The 24,434-nt window shown below is 32.9% G+C and overlaps 1 protein-coding gene across 1 annotated transcript; it reads left to right on the top strand.

Annotated features, from left to right (window-relative positions):
• Window positions 1–3,269: 3,269 nt before the first annotated feature.
• Window positions 3,270–24,213, top strand: LOC149899938 (integral membrane protein DGCR2/IDD-like). Its single transcript, XM_090112941.1, has 3 exons — window positions 3,270–3,338; window positions 23,152–23,300; window positions 23,832–24,213. Exons 1-3 carry the CDS (start codon window positions 3,287–3,289, stop codon window positions 24,030–24,032), a joined length of 402 nt encoding a protein of 133 aa, XP_089969067.1. The 5' UTR covers window positions 3,270–3,286; the 3' UTR covers window positions 24,033–24,213.
• Window positions 24,214–24,434: the final 221 nt, after the last annotated feature.

Below are 24,434 nucleotides of genomic sequence, written 5' to 3'. Positions count from 1 at the left end.
AGCCCTCAAACATTGAAATCTGCCACTGGACACCCTGTATTATAAATGCGAAAGTTTGTGAGGATGTGTGTGTGTTTGTTACTCTTTCACGCAAATACCACTGAACCGATTACAATGAAATTTAGCACACATATAGAGGGTAACTTGGATTAACACATAGGATAGGTTTTATCCCGGATATTCCACGGAAACGGGAACTATGCGGGTTTTCCTTTGAAAACGCGGGCGAAGCCGCGGGCGGAAATCTAGTACTACAATCTGCGCCCCAAATATATCCCAATTTACGTAATACTTTTTACTAAGTAAGTAAATACTAAATATACAAATTTATTTAAGTGTTATCGACTTTTCTATTTCTGAAACTAAAATTACTTCCCTCTCTTGATACAAGCTACTTTTTACCGCGGTGAAACATCTCATTCTCATGGGATTTTCCTTTGACGACGCGGACGAAGCCGAGAGCGGAAAGCTAGTGTAAGAATAATTTATGAATGTCTGTTACCACTTTATTCAAAATACACTTTAGATTTCAAGATAATTTGACTGTGTGATAGATTATATACTTAGGAATAAGCTTAGGAATGATATATTATTTTGTCAGCAGTTTCGCGATGAAATGTAAATTTTTGAATGTTTTCGTTTCTTGGTGCTTCAAATTTAAATATATGTATAGTCTGTAGTTCTTTATGAAGTATGTACTTTGATTTATATACTTGAATTCCCTCGAACGAGAAAGTATTGAAGTTTTATTTCAATTTATAAAATATAATTCTTGGCAAACGAAAACAGTACCGGGGTTTTACCTGCATAGTTCCAGATTCCATGGAATTTCATCGAAATCGGTTCAGCAGTTGATATTATATAAGAGATGAAATGTTTCAAAGTGTTTAATTATTTAACACAAAAGTCCTTCATAAATCGTAGTTCGTAGCACCGTAGTGCCGTAGCACCGTAGTGCCGTAGCGCTGTAGCAACACAAAGGCCACGTGTTCTACGAGAACTGGCAAGTATAGATTATAACTTACTAATTTAATTATTCATGAAGGCATTGTTTTATACACACTATTACAGAAACAATATCAATAAATTACATTGAAATATAGTTCTTATTTTAGAAATATTTAAATTGGTGGCCCGATACTGGTTACCAAAAATAACAATATAATATGATGAGAGTTTAACCGAAAATACTTTGGTAATGTATAGAGAACCCAAGCGATAATTAAAACAAAATAATAAGTATTATATTTTATATCTGTTATCTAATACTAAAAAGTAACATACTTAGGTATTTTACTGTGTTAAGAAACAAATAAACGATTTTTATTTATTTATTTATTTTATTTACGTCTCTCTCTGTTGAAAAGAGTTAAATTTGCATTTTTCATAACATTACATATGAAATGCATGTCACATCGTTTATATTATGCTGAAAAGAGTAAAAATACTTCAAAATTCATGCACATTGTTACAGTGCAGAGTCCAAGAAAAATGATACACTCTTTAACAAGTTTGTTTGCAGTGGAAACAGTTACATAGCTATAGATAGTGTATGAACGACGTCGTTTAGAGAGAAATTACTGTACAAATGTGTATGTTTGTGTACATGTTATATTGGCGATTTACGTAAGAGGATTGCATGTTTAAGAAGAAATAAAAATAATCATGAATAATTTGTGTAGATTCTTCCATTTAGTGTATTTATTGTTATAATGTAGAGGGGGGATATTTAATAATGTTTATTAAGTAAACATTAAAAAACAAACTTAATAAACTTTATGCCGAATACGATTCTTGAAACTTATGTATAATAAAATTGAACTAAAAAGAACAACCCTTACACTAAGTGGCAATTAGTAAATTGCAACTTTGTAACAGATCATTCTAGTCTATTAATTTTTGTGTCATGCCTTTATTTATATTCCCTTAGGGTTAAATATAATGAAAAAGGACATTAAAATTATTAATTTTAAAATGTCTGTTTTTTCTACATAGTAATAAATTATATGATCAAAGTGGAAATTAAAATGATTAAGAACAAAGAACTTATCAAGATTGGGATTGAATAAATGTGGAGCTTGAGTACCTATTTGAAGCAAAAACAGCTTATGAATAAAAATATATAAACTATATACTTATAATTATTTTTATGACGTTTCTGGGTCTTATTTGACACGCAAGGTGTATATTATTTTTAAGAATGGTGCTTGTTACGATTAATTAAAGTAAAGATTATAAAAACATTGCTATTGTCTAAATAGCATTCAAAATTAACGTTTAAAATCATTACGATAAAATAGCTTATGAGATTGTATTGAATACTCTATATTATTGTCAAAAACTTAGGTAAGACTTTAACTTAGGTGCATTGATGTTAATTTTTATGTTACACGCCCCTGCTTCACAAATTTTTAATTTTATTGATATTATCTGTACAACAGATTAGAAAAACATTGTTTTTATCAAAAGAAAATTATAAAATCATTACTGAGTGAACTAGATAGACTATATTTATTATTGCCACAAAGCTGCTCGGGCGAAGCCAGGGTAAATAGCTAGTGTGTAATATGTCTGTGAATACCTTTATGAATATTGTCCCTGCCTCACACTAGATATCGTATTTCCTTACATTTCATAGAGATATAAGAGCTTAACGGAATTTACCCACGGGATAAACTAACTTACCCTGTAACTTATGCTTAGAATATTTGTAAAGTAGAGTCTGTGCTTGGTATGTATTTCATATTATTTATTTAAATCTTGAATGGTAGAGTTAAAATGATGGTAGAGACATATTTTTGTTAGTTACGCGTTTTAACAAAAAAAATCTTTACCAATAAAGCATATAATTTTAAATACATATATTTAATTAATACAAAAAATATGTAAAGTTTACCCTTTTTATGGAAATCTTAATATGACGTATGAGTTATGACTTGAGATGACTCGTTGATATACGATATATTAATTGAAAATCCAGATCCACCGTAAATTCCTTCTTTTTTAATAAAACTTATAACTTAACAAGCTCTTTGTTAGAAATAAACGACTCTACATTATATTGTGTGACTCTACAATCATTGAATGTTTGTGTTTCCCTGGTTTTTATAAAAGAAAAATAATAAAATATATTAAATACAATGTTTCGAAACGTTCTTCCTTTTTACGTATTCTGAATTTCAAAACAAAATATGTAAATCCGAAAACGTGTAAACGCAATGCCGCATTCGGGGGGTGGGGGGCGTGTTGCCAGTCAGTGTGCTGCGGCCCGTCGCACGGAGTAGACATGCCGCGCGTTGTCGCTCTCGCAATCCTCCTTACACTCGTCACGATCGCGGGTGAGTTCGCTCTTTATTTTTTTACACTTCGCTAATAGGGCAGTTTGCTAACTGTTTTTAATTGGAAACAAAAGTTTGCGAGTTATTCGTTGTTACAGTATCGAGTTTATGAAAGTTTTTGTTATACTTAATTAATTGTATTTAAAGCTTATCTGTGTATTTAATATTTTAAGTTGTGACCGGTTGAATTAAGCTTTCTTTTGTAGATTACAATCACATTTATAAGATCAAAGTCATGATAGAGCAAATAGGTAGGTACTATCATTCTTTTCCCTGGTTGCTATGGTTGTAGTTCACTACTTATTTCAAAATACTAATAACCAGACTGTTTATCATATATTAAAATAAACTAGGTCCTATCATTTATGAGGACATTTGATAGCATTGAATTATTACCCATTTGAATGCTCCAAAACACACATGTCTTCAAGAAACCTAGAGCTTTCAATTTTACGACAATTTCATAGCAGGCGTTCATCATAAAACAATTTATCGAACATAAAACTTATATCCAAGGTAATATAACTCAATTTCAATTATCCCTTACCATATAGGACAAAGTTATAGTGAGTACTGCAAAGTGATCATTTATCAGCAAAGTGACAGGAGCTGTAACAAGGTAGGTATTTAATTTAAAAGCTCTAGTACTCAAGAAATGAAGGACTGCCCGATGCTGTACGTGCTTTGAATTACGGATACAAAGGATTGTATTGTACTACTAGAACTGAATCGTTTAGTTGTGCAATTATATTCTAGACTAGCTGTTGCCTGCAGCTTCGCCTGCGTAGAAAAAATAAATTTTCATCGTACAAACTTTCATCCCCTATTTTACCCCTTTAGGGGATGAATTTTCTAAAATCGTTTCTTAGGGGACGCCTACGTCCTAACTAACTAACTAATTGTATGTAGTTTGTTGTGCTTGCCTCGGCTGATTTTTGCTAATTGCAGACGTGGTTTAACTGATATAAGAACTTTGAATAAAATTTAATTAAGTTTTTATCAGATTATCACGAGAGGAAAACTGCGGATGGACAGCCCTCATTATATAAATAATACAGGAATAAAAACTTCATTAGCAACTAGAACCCTCGTCAGAGCAAATTGAATCTTATCTAATATCACCTTACTTTCTACTTTAGAGTAGCGAAAGATATTCCTCATAATTTATGAAACGCCATAAATAATTAATTACGCTGCAACTTTTCCTGAATCTAACGTAATTATAACTAGCTGCTCAGCCTGACTCTTCATTTTATTTATAGTAGGGAAATCTTGCGACTCTACATGGACTCTACCCCGTTATTTATTTATTTATTAATTTATTTGTCTTTGGGAAACAAACATAATGCATTATCCAGAAAATAATGCATTATGTTGTGTATCTAATATTCAAACTACATGTTATTGTGTAGTTTTCAAGTGATGACCAACCAACCAACAACCAACACATGATAAACAACAAAATTATATGTGATAAAGGATTTACCTTTTCAATTAGAAACGATAATTGAGCCATTACATCCAACGTAGGCGGTAGTAGTTTGAATGTTAACCTTTGAATATTTTGGGACTCAATTTAAATGTCTACAAAATTTAGCTCTACATAAATTAATATGGATAGTGTGTAAAACTCTAAATATTTCTTTTATTCGAATAAAAAAAAATAATTGCATGTCACACGAAGTTACGTCATCACCATAATAAACACTTTATTTTGCAATCTGTAGAACCAAAGATTCGAATACTTAATAGTCCAGTCTGTGGGGAAATGTAAAAGCCTCTGCTCTACAAAAGGTGGCGTAGAAAATGTTTTGAAACAATATTGTTTAGGTATGAAAGGTTAATAAAAATCCAAGTTTTCGACCTTGACGGACCCAGGCGCTAGCCGCCATCTTGAATTAAAGGTGCTAAAATTAGGTATATTTTAAATAATTTCTCAATTGTTTACTAAATCACAAAAGTGTCTATGAGGGGTTCAAAGAAGACAAAATTACCTACATTTTTTTCATACATGATTATTCTGTAAGTCTTAAAGGTAAAAAGTTACAAGCGACGGAAATAATAATATTTACAGAAATCATATAATTTTAATTTTGTTTAAAAATTGTGCAGCAATCTTTTTTTATTCTTTTTGATGGCCCGGGCTGGTTAATGGTGGCTTCTTCATTATCGTCGCTGAAATTTTCTGTTTCTTTGTCTGTATTTTTAGTTTCCAACCATGAAATTTCGTCGATTAAATTTACTTTTTAATGATTACTTTACGAATCGTTCATATCGGATATCGTCTAAGGATTCCTTATCCATGTCCCCTCCGTAAAAAGTTACTAGAAAGCGTGCTCCAGCGTCTTCGATTTCTTCTGGTCATGATGACGAAATTTCATGGTTGGAAACTAAAAATACAGACAATGAAACAGAAAATTTCAGCGACGATAATGAAGAAGCCACCATTAACCAGCCCGGGTCATCAAAGAGAATTAAAAAATGATAGCTGTACAATTTTTAAACAAAATTAAAATTATATGATTTTTTTGAAATATTATTATTTCCGTCGCTTGTAACTTTTTACCTTTAAGACTTACAGAATAATCATGTATGAAAAAAATGTAGGTAATTTTGTCTTCTTTGAACCCCTCATAGACACTTTTGTGATTTAGTAAACAATTGAGAAGTTATTTAAAATATACCTAATTTTAGCACCTTTAATTCAAGATGGCGGCTAGCGCCTGGGTCCGTCAAGGTCGAAAACTTGGATTTTGATTAACCTTTCATACCTAAACAATATCGTTTCAAAACATTTTCTACGCCACCTTTTGTAGAGCATAAATACCTACAGACTGGATTATAATGAATAATGATGAACACTAAACGGTCATGTTTTCATTGAGTTACTATGTACTAGTACGTACTACGTAATAGATAGTAACTCAATGCATATATTAAGTTTTAGTGTGAACAAAGAAATTGGAGATTCATGTTTACATATATTTATACTTAGATAAGTATATTTGCAAATGAAACTTGAATGACCAGTCGCGAAGAATAGCATATTTAACATAGCTATTTAAGAAAAACTCATTAAGTCAATTGTAAAGGCAGCGAGTCCAGCATCAAACAAAGTTGAAAATCTGCAGCCTTAACAAGCTCACGTCTCCACTTGAAAGCGGTCCAACTCACGAATGCACTAACTTTTGTCTTTATTTTTGTTCTGTACATAGGTATATAGGAGCTATACTAACTGTTCCCCGCGGTTTCACCCGCATTGCTCCGCTCCTGTTGGTCTTAGCGTGATGATATATAGCTTTATAGCCGTCTTCGATAAACGGGCTATCTAACACCGAAATAATTTTTTAAATCGGACCAGTAGTTCCTGAGATTAGCGCGTTCAAACAAACAAACAAACTCTTCAGCTTTATAATATTATAGTAGGTATAGATGTTAGTATATTGTCCTTCCTAATGGCTAATGTATGGATTAGTATGAATTTCCATGTTACCTTATCTACCTTGTGGTGTGGTTTCGTATCTATGACGCGGATCGATTTTCTTTTAAAAAGCCAGAAAGACTCTTTCAATACATAGACTTATAGCATCTACAGACGCTCCGATTCGGTTGGTGCCAACCATCCGACCATGACCAAATCGGAAAGTGTAGAGAGCGGTCGGTCCGACATAATTATTATTAATATTGGTTTGACGTGGTCGGATGCGCCGGCGATACCGACCAAACCAACTTCCTATCCGATCCGACCAAATTGGAACGTTTGGAAACTTTGTTCCGACCAAATCGGCACATTCCATAGAGTAATATAGGTAATTGGCTCATTCGCATTCGCAACGCCGCCGGCGTAGGACGTCAACATGAACGCCGAGGGAGTTACCGTCACCGAACGTGACATAATAATAAAATTACTGGAACTATATAAAGACTTTCCCTGTTTGTGGGACGATTACGCAAATAGATTATTTTTTTGTTATTCATTTATTTGTCGTAAAACGTAAATGACAAAAAAAAGTTATTGTGGGTTATCCATAAGAGATAGATATATACCATCGCGAACTTTTCTGTAGACCTTTTCAATGTATACAATACTTAGTACATTATTTTGATAAAACTCGTAGGGTTCAGCCTGCGTTTGCAATGTAATGTAACGACCAAATTGGAAAGTGTAGAGAGCGGTCGGTCCGACATAATTATCTATACTAATAATAAATCTGTAGAGAGGCCAATTCTGTACATGAAATATATTTAAAAAAAAACTATGAAGGGGTGATAAGGGATCGCTACTGATGCCAAAAATGCAATCAGTAAAATTTTTGTCTGTCTGTCTGTCTGTCTGTCTGTATATTCGCTATAGAAACAGAAACTACACGACGGATTTTAACCAAATTTGGCACAATTATTCTTCATACTCCTGGGCAGGTTATAGTAAAAGAATCATGTAAATCGGTGTAGAAACACCAAAGTTATACATGAAATACGCTATAAGTCATCGCGCGTGAATACAGAATCATGCCATAAGGATTATTTTTGTGTATCAGTTGCCGCGTTCGACGCGCTTCGCGGCGGGAGTTATAAAAAGGCGGCGGGTCTGCACCCGTTTCGCGTTGTCACGGCATCACGTGTGAACGGCTGAACCGATTTCGATAATTCTTTTCTATTATATTCCTTGAAGTACGAGGATGGTTCTTATGTTGAGAAAACGTAAATATGTTCCACGGGCGAAGCCGGGGCGGACCGCTAGTTATTAATATTGGTTTGACGTGGTCGGATGCGCCGGCGATACCGACCAAACCAACTTCCTATCCGATCCGACCAAATTGGAACGTTTGGAGGCTTTGTTCCGACCAAATCGGCACATTCCATAGAGTAATATAGGTAATCGGCTCATTCGCATTCGCAACGCCAAAACAACGCCAAAACAACGGAAAAAATGTAATTATTTACGACATCACATTAGAAACCTCAAAAATAACAGTACTTCTCCACTATTTAATGGATTTTATTATACATATAAACTTTCCTCTTGAATCACTCTATCTATTAAAAAAACCGTATCAAAATCAGTTGCGTAGTTTCAAAGATTTAAACGTACAAAGGGACATAGGGACAGAGAAAGCGACTTTGTTTTATACTATGTAGTGATGGTCAACTGACAGCTGGAAGGCCAACCGTCGGACAATCTGTAGCAATGTTGGAATGGTTGCCATGTCGGTTCCAATATGGTTGGCACCAACCAAATCGGAGCGTCTGTAGATGCTTTTAGTGTATTTTGCTTAGTATTTTGTTACCTGCCAAGGAGGTTTACTTCTTTCTGTTTATGTTCATAAATTGAGGTTCATACTAGTTACTAAGTTGGTTATGTGCAAATGAATCATATAGTTAAAAAAAGGTACATCACAATGACTTGAATAGTTAACTAATAGCCTGATGTAGAGCTTTAAATTTTATAAACCTCATCAAATGCAAAATTTGACAATATATTCCATTAGCAAGAAGGATGGACAATGCTAATCATTTCTTTGAATCCCAAATATACAGGAAATTGTATTAATTATATCGTTAAAAATGCAGGATACATGCAGAAATGAATACAAACCACCACGCTGGATAAATGCGGGTTTGGCAGATGTCACGTTCCGAAAACTTTTTGGTTTAACGACAAAGATGCTCATGTTTTTTTTTTTCACAGAATTTGCAGTTGACAGTTTTCAGTTGAATTGAAACTTTTAATTTAATGTATCTACAGACGCTCCGATTTGGTTGGTGCCAACCATATCGGAACCGACAAGGCAACCATTCCAACATTGCTACAGATTGTCCGACGGTTGGCCTTCCAGCTGTCAGTTGACCGTAGAGTAATATGTCAGTTGACCATAGTACGAAGAGAATGGGCTAAATTCTACTATAGAAATAGAGAAAATTACAGTCATATGCGGCTCTTACAACTTATTTTTTAAGGTTTTTAATGTAGCCGCACTGACAATTTTTTTTTATACTTCTAACATAATAAAATACGCTTGATTTCTGGCATCTCTATTTGCGTAATCTTTGTTACTTAAGTCCCACAAACAGGGAAAGTCTTTATATAGTTCCAGCAATTTTATTAATATGTCACGTTCGGTGACCGTAACTCCCTCGGCGTTCATGTTGACGTCCTACACCGGCGGCGTTGCGAATGTGAATGAGCCAATTACCTATATTACTCTATGGAATGAGCCGATTTGGTCGGAACAAAGCTTCCAGACGTTCCAATTTGGTTGGATCGGATAGGAAGTTGGTTTGGTCGGTATCGCCGGCGCATCCGACCACGTCAAACCAATATTAATAATAATTATGTCGGACCGACCGCTCTCTACACTTTCCGATTTGGTCGTGGTCGGATGGTTGGCACCAACCAAATCGGAGCGTCTGTAGATGCTATTAGATGTAATCAGAGAGCATTGCATTCATATACATTGCTTCGTTGGCGTAGTGATTAGCATATTCGACAAAATATTGTAATCACAAATGAAACTGCCCAAGTCAGTCCCCTCCACGGATGTTTATTTCAGCTTCACAGCTTACACTATGATTACCTTAATCTAATAATATTTACTATACACTAATTAGGAGTTTTACACTTATTTATACATTTTACAATTACTAACTAGTGTTGTGTGTCTGTGTGTGTTATGATGGTAATCTTTTTCATAAGATTATGCAAATGAAGAAATAGACAATCTACTTGCCTTAAGGTTCTTGCGCTCTATAATAATATATCTCCTTGGCAATAGGCTAGTCTAAATTAAGATAGGTCGTCGCAAAGAGTACTATTATAGTATTGATTGTATCATGTCGCATTCATTATATTGTTTTATAATAGTACCGTAGAACCCAATTGTGCATACATAATAAGTTAATTTAATAAAGTCACTCGATTGAATTACATTAAACAGTTCAACACTTTTGTAATTAATTCAACTCAAACTCAAACTCAAACTCAAACATTTATTTATTCAATTAGACTTCTTAAAGAAGCACTTTTGAAACGTCATTACATATTTCAACGATAGGTTTGAATAAATTATTTATAATGCTGGTTTTATCCGTTCAATTTCAGTTTTTATTATATTATTACTTTCGTTAATTGATTTGCTCTCTCTCTTTTCTGGTTGATTTCATTTGTTTTAATTGACGAGCAGAGAACTTGAAATTTAAATGACAAATTTAATCGTATTCCTCTCTTTTGTCTATCCCTTTGTTGGTTTTTGATAGCGCTCTAATTATAAAATTTGTTATAGACTGAAAATTATTTTTGTAGCTTTCCGCCCGCGGCTTCGACCGCGCAGTCAAAGAAAAACCCGCATAGTTCCCGTTTCCGGGATTGCGTCATTTTCCCAGGATAAAAAGTAGCCTATGTCCTTTCTCGGGTATCAAAATATCTCCATACCAAATTTCATGAAAATTGGTTCAGTAGTTTAGGCGTGATTGAGTAACAGACAGAGTTACTTTCGCATTTATAATATTAACTAGTATATGGATTTATTTTAGCAATATATTTAGTAATTTACGTAATTTATATATCTTATTGCTTACTAAACCTATCTCGTGGAGGCTGCTACAATCATTTCTCAACTTAAAATAGTAGAGCTATTTTTTATATTTTACAAACAATCAAATCTCTTTATAATTAGTGTTGCTAGAACCTTCTGATTCATCGAAATTTGGTAGTTAAATTTTAAATCGTTTAAAAAATTGCACAAGAAAAGTACTTACTAAAAACTGAAATGACTCATTTTAAAACTCAGTTGCCCATTTACAAATAAATTTTAATTACGTAGGCATGCTTAATGCGCTTTTAGTAGGCAATTTTCATACTCGACTTTTTCTACTTATATTTAAAATTTAAACGACTCTAATTTCCTTTAGTAGTTTCTTAACTTGTTAAAATTTATATTTACATATTTTAATTCCTTTATAGAGTCACAACGAAACAATTATACAGTTATTATAAAAATATAATAACAGTTTTGCATACGCTGAGTACGTAAAAAATACTTATAAAATTCCAGACGCATTTTTTTTTCAAATAGATGAATTCTTAAAACTCTATGTGAACACCCATAACAAGCAACCCGCCCAACTTTGCCACCCGCACGTGAGCTATCGTTTAAGATTATGTTTTCATAGACAAAATGCTCACATTAGAGAAGCGGTATATGCCGTCTGCGCGAAGTTAGAGATGAAAACATGGATTTTCAGGAAAAATTTAGCAAAACATTTTTGACGTAATTTTGTTGTTTAAGTATTTTTTACGTGATCAGTGTATGCAAAACTACAAGTCCCTTCGCACTTAGTATACCAATAGTGGGACACCCTGTTTAATATCATTTTTATGTCTTGTGATAGTTATAATTCTAAGAAAATCTCCTTTACATGAGAAATTCTAGGCGAGCAAACCGCGGACAACGCTGCGCTAGTGTGGTATTAAAAACATCAAAATCATGATAAAGTCGTTCCGCAGATCAAAGACAAGCATGTCAAACTTTGAACAATGATCGTGAAAGCGTAATGCAGGTGGAACTGCGATTATGTTTGAGGTAAACGTTTGCGAATGGCTTGATCAAACTGAGTGCATTTTATAATGGGTTATCTTTTGATTTTTACTGGATTTGCGCCCAGGCTCCGCCCGTGGTGAAAATGTTGGATTTGTTTTGATTTATACAAATTTTGTGTGAAAATGATAAACATATAAAAAAGAATTACAGAATTAGGTATAGTTCAGAAGTGAGTCGACGTATTATTTATTGTATATACATTCTTACCTATTTTTTTATGTATGGGTGCAGTTTAATTATTTCTATCAACTTTTTTGTATTATTAGATACCTAACTAAAATTCATTTATGTGAATTTATCAATAGAGCTTTTAGAATATAAGTAAATGCAATAAATGACGCAGTGTTAAAATTACGTAGAGCGCTCTACGGTTTATGCAGAAGCTGACGATTAGAATAGAATACATAAATATCTTTATTTCGTGATAGAAATAAAAATATATTGTTTTAAAATTTGTTTTATTTATTTATTTAAACGTTGTGCTCCCAGTATAACAGCAATAGTATTGAAATGCATTTTACGGATTATAAAAAAGACTTCTTCTTATAACTAAAAATAGATTTCCGCCCGCGGCTTCGCCCGCGTTTTCAAAGGAAAACCCGCATAGTTCCCGTTCCCGTGAGATTTCCGGGATAAAACCTCTCCTATGTATTAATCCAAGTTACCCTCTATATGTGTACTAAATTTTATTGTAATCGGTTCAGTAGAATTTGCGTGAAAGAGTAACAAACATACACACACACACACATCCTCACAAACTTTCACAGTTATAATATTAGTAGGATAAATGTGAAAGTATGTGTTCTTCTTTTACTCTACAATGGTTAGAGAAGTATGGAATCAATTTCATAGGTAGGTAATTAAAAGCCCGTGAGCACGATATTTTAACAGTGTTTTGGTTCAATAATATATGGAATATTATCTGGTATTATGCTACGCAGAATTGACCTACCTATAAATAACATAGTTAATGTGATTTATGATGATATGAATAGGTACATGATAAAACACACCACACATACAAAATGAAGGAAATTGCCAATATTGATGGTAGGACAAGATAGTAAATAGTTTGGACGAAACGTTAGGTCACTAACATCGGAAATTAGACGTCCGGCCTTACTTTTACTTACCCTATAACTTATAAGTGAAGCTTAATAAGCTTCGTCTGGAAAAAGAGTGGTACAAAAATGTCTCTTCTGAATTTTAGCGGCCTATTTTTATTTAGACTAGCCTGCTATTTGTATACAACGTTCAATTATTAGGGTATGTAATAACAAAATCTTATATATAAAAATGAATCGCAAAATGTGTTGGTAAGCGCATAACTCGAGAACGGCTGAACCGATTTCGATAATTCTTTTTTTATTATATTCCTTGAAGTACGAGGATGGTTTTTATGTAGAGAAAACGTAAATATGTACCACGGGCGAAGCCGGGGCGGACCGCTAGCGTAAAATATAAATGGAGCATTAAAGTAAAGGTTCAAGAAAAAGTTCAAAAAGTTTGTCATCTAGACACAATTTTTACGTTGATCAATGTGAAGATAAATGTCCTAAACTCTCATAGAAGGCGTGTGTAACTATTACTAAAACTCATGGTTATAAAAAGAAAAGGCGCTTTAAATAAAATTGTGGTAACAACGTCAAAAGTCACACTATAAATACTATATTATCACTAGTTGTGCCCTGCGGTTTAACCCGCAGTGCTCCGCTCCTGTTGGTATTAGCTTGATGATATATAGCCTACTAGCTTTCCGCCCGCGGCTTCGCCCGCGTTGTCAAAGAAAAACCCGTTCCCGTAGGATTTCCGGGATAAAACCTATCCTATGTCCTTTCTCGGGTATCAAAATATCTCTATACCAAATTTCATGCAAATTGGTTCAGTAGTTAAGGCGTGATTAAGTAACAGACAGACAGACAGAGTTACTTTCGCATTTGTAATATTAAGTATGGATAGCTTACTCGATAAATGGACTATCTAACACTGAAAGAATTTTTCAAATCGGACCAGTAGTTCCTGAGATTAGCGCGTTCAAACAGACAATCAGCTTCATAACATTAGTATAAATTTATCCTGCAATATGTACTGACAATTCTCTCATATCGAGGCAATCGTCGCCTACATAAATGCAAATTAGCATCATAAGATCGAAATCTACTAATGCTATCTCGGATTTGCTTACACGTACAAGCAAATTATGGTAATTAGCTGCGTTACAAGCCCGGTCATGCAACGACCATTCATTGATTTTAGTTGGGCTTTACAATGACATGAGATCACGCTATGTTGAAATTCGTGGAAACAGGTCGTTCGTTTAGGTAATAAATGAATTCTTAAAACTATAACTAGATTCTTAAATAAATACTATAGAACTATAAAAGTACAAAAAGAATGTAGAGCGAAGGGATTCGTAAGAATTTTTAAGTAGTTACCTACTTTTGTGCCGTGTTTCATAGAAGGATTTGATAGGTTGTAATAATATAAAATGCAATGGAGTTGTAACAAGATTCGGTAGAATATGTATAGGAGATCGGTGAATGTAAGAAAATAAAGAAATGTTCTGTTTGCGATGCGGGTAGGTAGCTTAGTAAATACTAAGCTAGGAAAGACTCGATGCGGTTAAGGAAAATCGCAATTAAATCCATCTTCAATCAAGTTTCTAGTCTTCCTTAAGATTTTACAAAAGTGTACTTATATTTTAAATAGAAATATTGATCCAAGAAAATATGATTCAGGTTTTTTAAAGTGAAACTTTTATTACATCGTCTCAAACTTTTTGGTCTGTGTAGCGCATGTCGCGTGTATCGCGGCTGCCGAGTAGGTATACCTACTCGGCAGCCGACCGTCACGCGACATGCGCTACACAAAGCAGTGTTCGGAACCGTTCGAACAGTTTCACTTTTACCGTGGTTTCATAAAACCACACAACATTTTTTTTCAATAAAATATAATTTGAGTGACCAATAACCATCAAAAATTTTAAAATAGGTACAACTTTTCAGTCTACGAAAAAGCCTGCCTATATAGACTTGAAAGCTTTTACCAGTGGTTTTAAATATAAAATTTATTGATTCCTATACTTGAGTAGGTATATAACAGGTTGATTGAAATTTAGCGACCTACCAATCAGCCGTCGAGGTCTGCGGTCGAAACGAAGATTGGTTTTAACGTCGCCCATTAATTGCCTCCTGATTTAATACTGAAAATTGAATGTAAAAAGCACCTACTGAATAATTCGTTTTTGAAATATGCAGGATGAATTTTAATAGGCGTTATCAACTTCGAATAAAAACATAGACTAAAAACATTTATAATTGTTAATCTTCCATATAAAAAGCAAAATTTTAGCATTTCATTTACTATTTAAAAAATGTTAAATGAAGTCTATACCCTACGTTTTTCTTGTTGTATCGTTTGCTTGTATTTTATCTGATTTATGAAATAACCTTAAATTTATTAAAGAGAAAATCGGGCGGGAATCTTTATATTTTTTATTTTCCCGCTATTTTTGTCGCCAGCACAGATAGAAATAAATTATATAAGGCTTGCCATTCACCACATATAATTCAGCATATTTTATAATTTTCATACTTATAAATAACAATTATCACTTAAATTGTTATTTAAAGGAAACGTACCTAACACACTCTCATAGCGCCAAAAATAACCATGTCACAGCGTAATTAAAATTTCGGCGCCAAAATTTGCAACGTCGTTGACACAAGTTATACGAACTCCTTGGTGTAGAATTTAAATTAATTCCTTACATTACGTTCTTATCCTCATCCTTGTAAATACTCATGTGGAAGAATTTATTTTCTCATTTAAAATGGAAGAGGGAGTCAATGTGACTTTGAACAAAGTGATAGTTTTGAGCAGTGGTTTTGAATAAGCAATTTCATCTTAAGTTTTCTTTTTTCCGTTTATACAAGAATGACACTTCCCTTCTTGTTATTTTTCTTTACTTTCAACTCAAAAATACTCAACCGGTTTCAAAGCAAAAGCTCGTCAAAGCCGAGTAAAAAAGCTTTTTTTAGATATCTCATGTCAATCCAGGCAAAACCGAAACAAGTTGTAGTATTATTACGATAAAATTAACGGAAAATATTGATATGATTAAAGCAGCAGGTAATGAATTATAATGTACTAGGTACCAAATAATCTTAAACGTATAAAAGACGTCAAATAAACGACGAAAATTATATTTGCTATATACCTTAAATAAAAAAACAATAGAAACACGTCATTTATATGATAAATGATAGCTTATTCCCAGATCAACAATCACGACAATGTTGCCTAGTGCTTAAGGTATATGAGTTAGCACTAAATATTAATATATTTTATACGTCGAGAAATAAACGAACATTTTCACGTGGAAAACATTTTCATTTATTTTTCGTTTTTCTAAATTTAATATGTTTTGAATGATTTAGACACATGTTCCATTTTTAATATGTATTAAATAATATATACAATATAGAGAATTTTCTCTACGTTTTAAAAATAAATAATTAATCCATACATTGTGTTTTGTCACCCTTTTTTTTCAACGTCGCCCTACTTTATTAATTAGGGCTCTTTGCTGATTAGGACATAAAATATAGGATAACCTTTGCATGCTTTTGCATAATGCATTTTATTATCATTTATTACTATATGTTGTGAGCCTTTCGAAGTTACTAACACCACATCGTTGATTTGAATGAAAATATTTGAAGATCCATCAGTCTATATTTTCGAAAAATAATTTTTATTTAAGTTTTTGATGAACTCACGGAGTATATCTAGTTGACAAAGTACCTAATTAATAATGCATTACAACAAATAAAATATTTAAAATTAAATACACAATTACCCCAACCAAAAATAAACTTTGCTCTTATTTTCAAATGTTTATAAATAAATTAGTAACACAAAGCAACTTACTCATGGTTAGCCAAACTTTAATTTAGGGGTGAGAATTCCGCATTGCGACTACATAAAACTTGACACTGCATTTACTAAAAGCCTTTATGATTGTCAATGTTCAAACAATGCAGTATTTATTTGTTTTAGATTGGCATTGGTTTTGTAAGCGAGCGTTGTCGGAATTTTAAATCCATACTAATATTATAAATGCGAAAGTAACTCTGTCTGTCTGTCTGTTACTCAATCACGCCTTAACTACTGAACCAATTTGCATGAAATTTGGTATAGAGATATTTTGATACCCGAGAAAGGACATAGGCTACTTTTTACCCCGAGAAATAGGATAGGTTTTATCCCGAAAATCCCACGGGACGGGACCTATGCGGGTTTTTCAGACTGCGCGGGCGAAGCTGCGGGTGGAAGGCTAGTGTTTAATAACTTTAATAGGTTTTGCTAGTAGTGAAAAATTCAGAAAACTTTTGAAGTAACTAAAGGATGAATTTGCACAGTAATGTTTTTTGTTGAAATGTTTATTACGAAGTCGGGTTATAACATCGCTGATTCTTGATAAAATTACAATAAAGGGTTTTTAATATTACAACAATAATGAGTTTAATTTTATTAATTCAATCAATACAAAGAAATAAAAGTACTAATTAGTTAGTACATATTATTATATACTTAATATTATTTATTATTCTTGCTTTTTACTACGATCGCCACCCTAATCATTACCTACTTTTACTTAACTACTATATATATACCAAATATACCTACATCATAAAATTAAAAAAAATATCGTTTCGTAGAGCACTGAATTTCATTTTATAAAAAGTGCCATTTCCAAGGAGTTAAGCGAATACTCGAAACTTTTATATTTTTGTAGATTATTAACGCAAAGACCTTATTAGTTTTCTCTATAAGCTTCTTGGTTTTCTCTCTCACGATTAGTTTATAAACCCATGTCAAAGAGGTTGCAAGTTCTCACCCAAGTTCTCACCTATTAAAAATAAAAGACGAGCGAAGACACCGTGACATACTTTTGTATAGAAACCCCTGCCGTGATTTTAATGACTTTTTGAAGGAGTCTTTAGACTCCCGAATATACGGAAGACATGTTTTACAATAATTTTTAACCAACTTCAAAGGCTATTATACTTTCGTCGTCGTTCGTGTAGATAGGTATTATTGGAATTATTACACCATACTTCAAGATAATTTATCTAATATCCATATACCTATAACCATTAAACCGATTTTGGTTAAACTTGCACTTTTTGTGGGAGATGTATTTAGCAACAAATAAAATTATATTACCTTACCACTGATTCGAAAACAGTATGCTATACGACCATACATTATACAGTATGTACTTACATAAGTTTAGGTACATTTGCTTTTAATTTCTTAATGGATGGATACTAATTATACTTCAACAGCTGTTGTAAAAAAAATCACAGCAAAGTAAGAGAAATTAAATTTCATGTTAAAAAAACAAAGTATTTTTCAAGCTTAGAAAAAAGGCCAGCATTCATTTTTAGCATTCGTTAAAAGTTTCAGAGTTCATATTTTTTTTATTTCTAGAAAAACGTTACTCGTGAGACGAGGCTCTAATAAAGATATAAGTCTAGTATAGTCTAGTCTCTAGTCTAAAAATACGCTACTATTTATAATTCATAATTCTTTATTTGCTACAAAGATAACATGTTACGTAATTAACTGTTTAAACATCTTTCACTACGACGTAGAGCAAATATTTAGTTTAATTTCATGAGATGTCTATTGTAAATTACAAATACATATCTATAAATACAATAAAAGTTACTCATGCTAATCCAAATTATGGCTATATGTTATAAAAATTGATAAAAATATATGTTAGCTAAGTATTTCATTTATCATTATTATTCAATACTTGAAAATAACACCCCTTCACGAAAAGTTCTAGCTGCGAAACTTATGAAATTGCCCTTGAGAGAGTGCCATATTTAATTGAGTGTAATGTGATATTGCTCAAGCTAGTAGGCATTGAACCTACCTTATATTTTATCAAATAATACGCAGTTTATTATACGTACTACGTATATTATTATTAGTCTGTGGTACTACTAACATCTAAATTATGAAACTCATAAGTCATAACCTTCTTTGCTTCACCATAGATACAACCCTACCAAATTAAGTTCCCTCAACACAATCCTATACATTAGGTACGCACAGCTACATTTCTTTCAATACAAAAATCACCTCTCTACGCAATACTATTATTTTATCTGCGATATCATTCTATTTTCTCTCCAAACACGTGTCCCACAGAAATAGCCAGTGTCCCTCATAAAATGATCTTTACTGTCCCCAGGGGACATGGGGCATAAATCTAACCGACTGCGGACCAAATATTAACGAGAAGATTTTTAACAAGATTTCTCTGCCAAGTTTTTAAATTTATTACAGACTTTACAAATAAGACATTCGACTGAATAATAAAATAGATTATGGATTATTTTGTGGCGTATAATTTTTAAATTTGTTTTTTTATGGTTTCTTATACAATATAATACGTTGTGTTATCATTATTTAATTTATTATCACCTAATTATAAAATGTTGCAATTCATTCAAGATCGATTTTGAGACACCAGCTTCGGATATTTTATTGCGTCCAATACCTACCTTATATAAATTAGATTAAAATCTCGATTTATTCCTCATTTTTTTTTTTGGATTTTCAAAAAATACTTACTATCTATTATCTACCTATACCTATTTCTTCTCCTTCATAAAAAAAGTATCTGATATCTCTACTATATCTCTCTACAATGATGTCTCAAATACCAACGTAGTAAAATGTATTAACCCTAACGAGAACTTTGACATACATTTTAATTAATAAAGATATGACTTGAGTATGACTTGGTTTAATTAATAATTTAGTCTGTTAATAATTTGTTAAACCTCGCGTCTTCGATCAAGACACAAATACTTGTTTAATTTGTTTATTATTGATTAAATGTTGGTTCATATATTTTAGGTAGATATTAACTACCTACTATAATTTAATTTTAATCTTCAGCAGAAACTAATTATACTAACTACCAATCACAACAATTGCTCGTCAATAGCCTTCGCTCATTGCAATTTACAGTGTCATATTGTTAATCTTCACGTAATTGGATTGGCTCATACTCCACTTAACTGGCAAGTGCTGACAGCGAGTCACATTTACCCGCGTAAACCGACAAATTAGCAGATGATTTATAGGGTTGAAAATACAGATTTCCTATATGTAAAATACTACGGTGGTCTGCTTCAATTATCATATATCGTAAATCGCAATATTATTATGGCGGTAAGGTCTTCAGCCATCATAATTTACTAGTGTCACAGATTGAATTTGATATTTTTGGTTGATGAAATGAATCGCAAAATGTGTTGGTAAGCGCATAACTCGAGAACGGCTGAACCGATTTCGATAATTCTTTTTTTATTATATTCCTTGAAGTACGAGGATGGTTTTTATGTAGAGAAAACGTAAATATATACCACGGGCGAAGCCGGGGCGGACCGCTAGTGCTTTATAAATATAAATTTACAAAGAATAGAAAAAATTCGATCACGAGGCGGGACTCGAACCCGCATCCTTTCACGCCCATCCGGAGCGGATTCGTGATCGATTTTTTTATATTCTTTATAAATTTATAGTGTCACAGATATCAGCTGATGATGAGGATGATGATGAAGAATAGTCGTGATTAAATTGTAATAATATATTGATTAAAGCAACGAAAAATATCAATTGAACTTGTGAAACGGTTTCTTTATGTACTATAAAATGGAGTTCCAAGGAGCTACGATAAAAAGGACTAGGTACTTATACAGTCTCCTTGAGATTCAAGAAGTCCCTTTGACCGTTTTACGTTCATACTAAAAAGCGTCTTGATACTCTGTATTGCGACAAGAAATTAAATCATTGGATTTTAATGCAGATAGTTTGCTAGATGAATAAATAATTGTAGAAGTAAAAAATGTCCAAGCTAAATTTTCTAGCAAAATGCAGAACGGTATGGAAATTTATTGGGTTTAAAATCTTAAATATTTGACTATAATGGTCAAAGGTTTTGTGTTTTTGTCTTGGCTATCAAAATTAAAATATAATATGTTTGTAGCGTTTGTACCACAGTAGCAAAAAATGTTTAAGCCTTTCTGAGTTCTGGTGGTTAAAGATTTAAGAGAGATCATATCAATTGATTGTAAATATGCGCAGAGAAAGAGGCTTGCGGAATTAAACCTAAACAATAAACATATTTCATTCAAGTACAGAGTACACTTCAAAGGCACTTGTTATCGTCAAATTATACAATAATTACGTATACCCGGTTATAAAGGCAGTTACTTCAGACAAGGAATGACAACTAAATATTGCGTCTCATAGAGGGTTGGATATTTCATAATATCCTAAATAACCACACAAAGACTTGTTTATTTTTTAATTTTAAAATATAATAGGTACGGAAAATCAATGAAACTTCTTGAAAACCTGGCATTGATTTCTACACATAAGTATTTTGTAATAAAGTTTTCTTTTGAATAAAAAGTATACCCTAGAAGAACTAATTTAGATACAAAATTAACTATGAAGAATTGAGATAGTTACAGTTATTGCATTCGTTATTATGCACAGTCTTAGGAAGAAGTTAAAGCTTTGATCTTTAATTCTACCTTTTAGTTCCTCTATTATCATGGTGTTTACATTCTTTTACATAACTTACTTGTTAGTGACGCGTTAATATTCATTTAAAGATATACGGACGTCACATAAGACGGTCAATGAGCACTAAATGCTTTCCATACATAACAAGATAACGTATGCATTTTCCATATAGGTTAATATTATGTGTGCCTCATTAGACTAATAGGTTCTTTTGTGATGAGCAAGATTTATGCTGGTGGATGATTGTTTATTAATATGTCGTATATTTTGTAGGACATAGGTACTCAGGAGGTATATAGGTAAACTTTTTCCGTAGCTTCGCAATTGTTCTTCCAGTTTACATTTTCAAAATTTCACATCCATTTTCCATTCATTTTATATAGACTATTAAAAATCTACACATAGGTGTAAAAAAGATAACTTAAAATTGCAAAGGTAAACATTAGATATATATAGGTAGGTACAGATATTAATTATTATATGTATTAGGTACCTACACTATAATACAAAGATACATTATTAGAAATACTTAATAATATTATATCACGGATAATATACCTACAATTGAAAATTGAAATACAGATAGCTAGAACGGATTTCCCATCACGCAAAGGTCACGTCATGTAGTAGGGACGAAACGTGTCGGCTGACTTTATAGTAGGTACTAGATCCCACCGCAGGATTACATAGTGTACGTTCATAGTTTTTTTGATGAAACCAATAAATTAGGAGAATATATACCATATATACCTATCGACCTACCTGGCAACCTAGTCGAAATATACCTATCGACTAGGTTGCCAGTCAAAATTTGGCCGCAAGCATGATTTTTTCCGATGTTTCCTATTTTTAGGATTTAAGAATTAAAATTTACTAGCTTTCCGCCCGCGGCTTTGCCCGCTTTGTATAAAATCAAATAAAGTGTATTCCAAAACCTGCCAAGAAAACCACTCCGTCTATTTAAAAAACGCTTCATCAAAATCTGTCGCGTAATTTTAAAGATCTACGCCTAGACACAGAGACGCGGAAAGCGAATTTAAAATTTCACAATTTTCACATCATGTTTTGCTATATTAGCGTTATCAAGGAAGCAAGGTTATAAATTATAATTATTACTATAAGTACTGTTATAGAGCAATAATTAAGCTGTATCAAAAACATTTGCTCAGTAAATATCAAACCAGTCATTAGATCCCCTGAGATTAATCGTTTACGCCATTTCTATTTCCAATCGGAATAGGAGTAGTTAACGGTAAATAATAAAAATGTTTTATTGTGAGGATACCATGATGTCAACGCAGTGTGGCCTGTGGGATGTGATGCTGCTCGATGACCTATATAATTTCTGTCATTTATTTATTGTAGAAGTGTATGTTACTGAGACCAAAAATATACAAAAAATTATAGTATGTCATATTATGATGTAGACATTTTCGATAACATTTAATTTTTTAAGGAAATAATCTTGGAATCGTGCAAATGAAATGAAAAAAAATACCACTTTCTATAACACACACGTCATGACAGATTCACGAAAACAGAAGAACCAATTCAAAAAAAAAAAAAATTCTATATCTAATTTCTAATTTCAGAATGCGTAGAAGAAGACTGCGTGGACTGGGAGGGGAAGACGGTCCCCCACGGGCTGCTGTACGTCCCCGGGCCGGGGGTGTGCTCCATCTGCGTGTGCTACCACTCGGAGCCCATGTGGTGCAAGGCGATTTACTGCGACCCACCTTATGTATGTACTTTATGATAGACTAGCTGTTGCCCGCAGCTTCGCCTGATAATGATAAATTTTATGGTACAAACTTTCATCCCCTATTTTAACCCTTGATCAATTCTACTCATTGATCAAAATCCTTTCTTTGCGGACGCCTACGCTATGCCCTCACTCTTTAGTCTTTCCTCACTGCATGCCGAATTTAATAAATAATAAACAATTCCGATATAGTTTTATAGCATTCAAAGCATTTAAATGCTATAAAACTATATCGGAATATATCGGATAGATAGGCTAGATTAGTTTTAGTTGAATGGCTGAATATTGGAAGTTTATCTAATACATATACATGGGATGCATTGATCAAAATAATGGTAAAATTAAATAAACTTGCGAATTCATTGGTTATAACTTATATAAGGATGTAATTTCTTGTTCTTTTCTGAGACAACCGATAACATCTCTTTTATCATAAAAAGCTGCCTTTTAGCTAATTAACATAACGCACACATTTTTTACTCTATTTAATTAAAAAACAACATTTTTCAGTTCTGCAATAACTTCCGAGTGGGCGAGCGGTGCTGTGAATTCGAGTGTCTCGACCCTCCCGGGGAAGACACCAGGTACCAGGAACGACAGCGGCTACGAGCCCTAATCCTCTCTGGGAATTCATCCGCAACTCACTTCACACCAATGAGGATCAGCACGAGCATCAGCTTACTAGCTGTGGCTGTGTACCGACTTGTTTGAACATTTACTGGATACAAGTCTTAGCCCGGTTTACAGTTTAATACTAGGACCTTGTGTCTAGGTGTTAATCACTGTTTTGAAGTAAAAAGGAAATCAAATTCGCGAAAACGAGATCGTCAGCTAAAAATTGAAGTCTGTCTCAATTGACTGTCGAATTGAAGAATCTTATTGATACGTTTAATTTTTTATGTCATTTTTTTAACAAACAGGCGACAGTTTTAAACTTATCCGGAATATAATTTTAGTCAAATGCGTTTTTCAATTTATCGAATAAATCGTAAGGACTTCAGTATCTACCGCTTATCCCTGCCACATTATTTCCCTCCAAGATGAATCCATAAATTATTATAAAATCGTATAAAAGTAGTGAAAAGAACAACTGTGTTAAACCAATGCAATGTG

The sequence above is a fragment of the Colias eurytheme genome, chromosome 19 (assembly GCF_061535395.1).
Source record: "Colias eurytheme isolate Ceu_HAF_F1 chromosome 19, ilColEury1 Martin Lab GWU primary, whole genome shotgun sequence".
Classification (NCBI taxonomy): Eukaryota; Metazoa; Arthropoda; class Insecta; order Lepidoptera; family Pieridae; genus Colias; species Colias eurytheme.
Note: the sequence above shows the minus strand (reverse complement) of the source record. Positions and strands in the feature narration are given on the sequence as shown.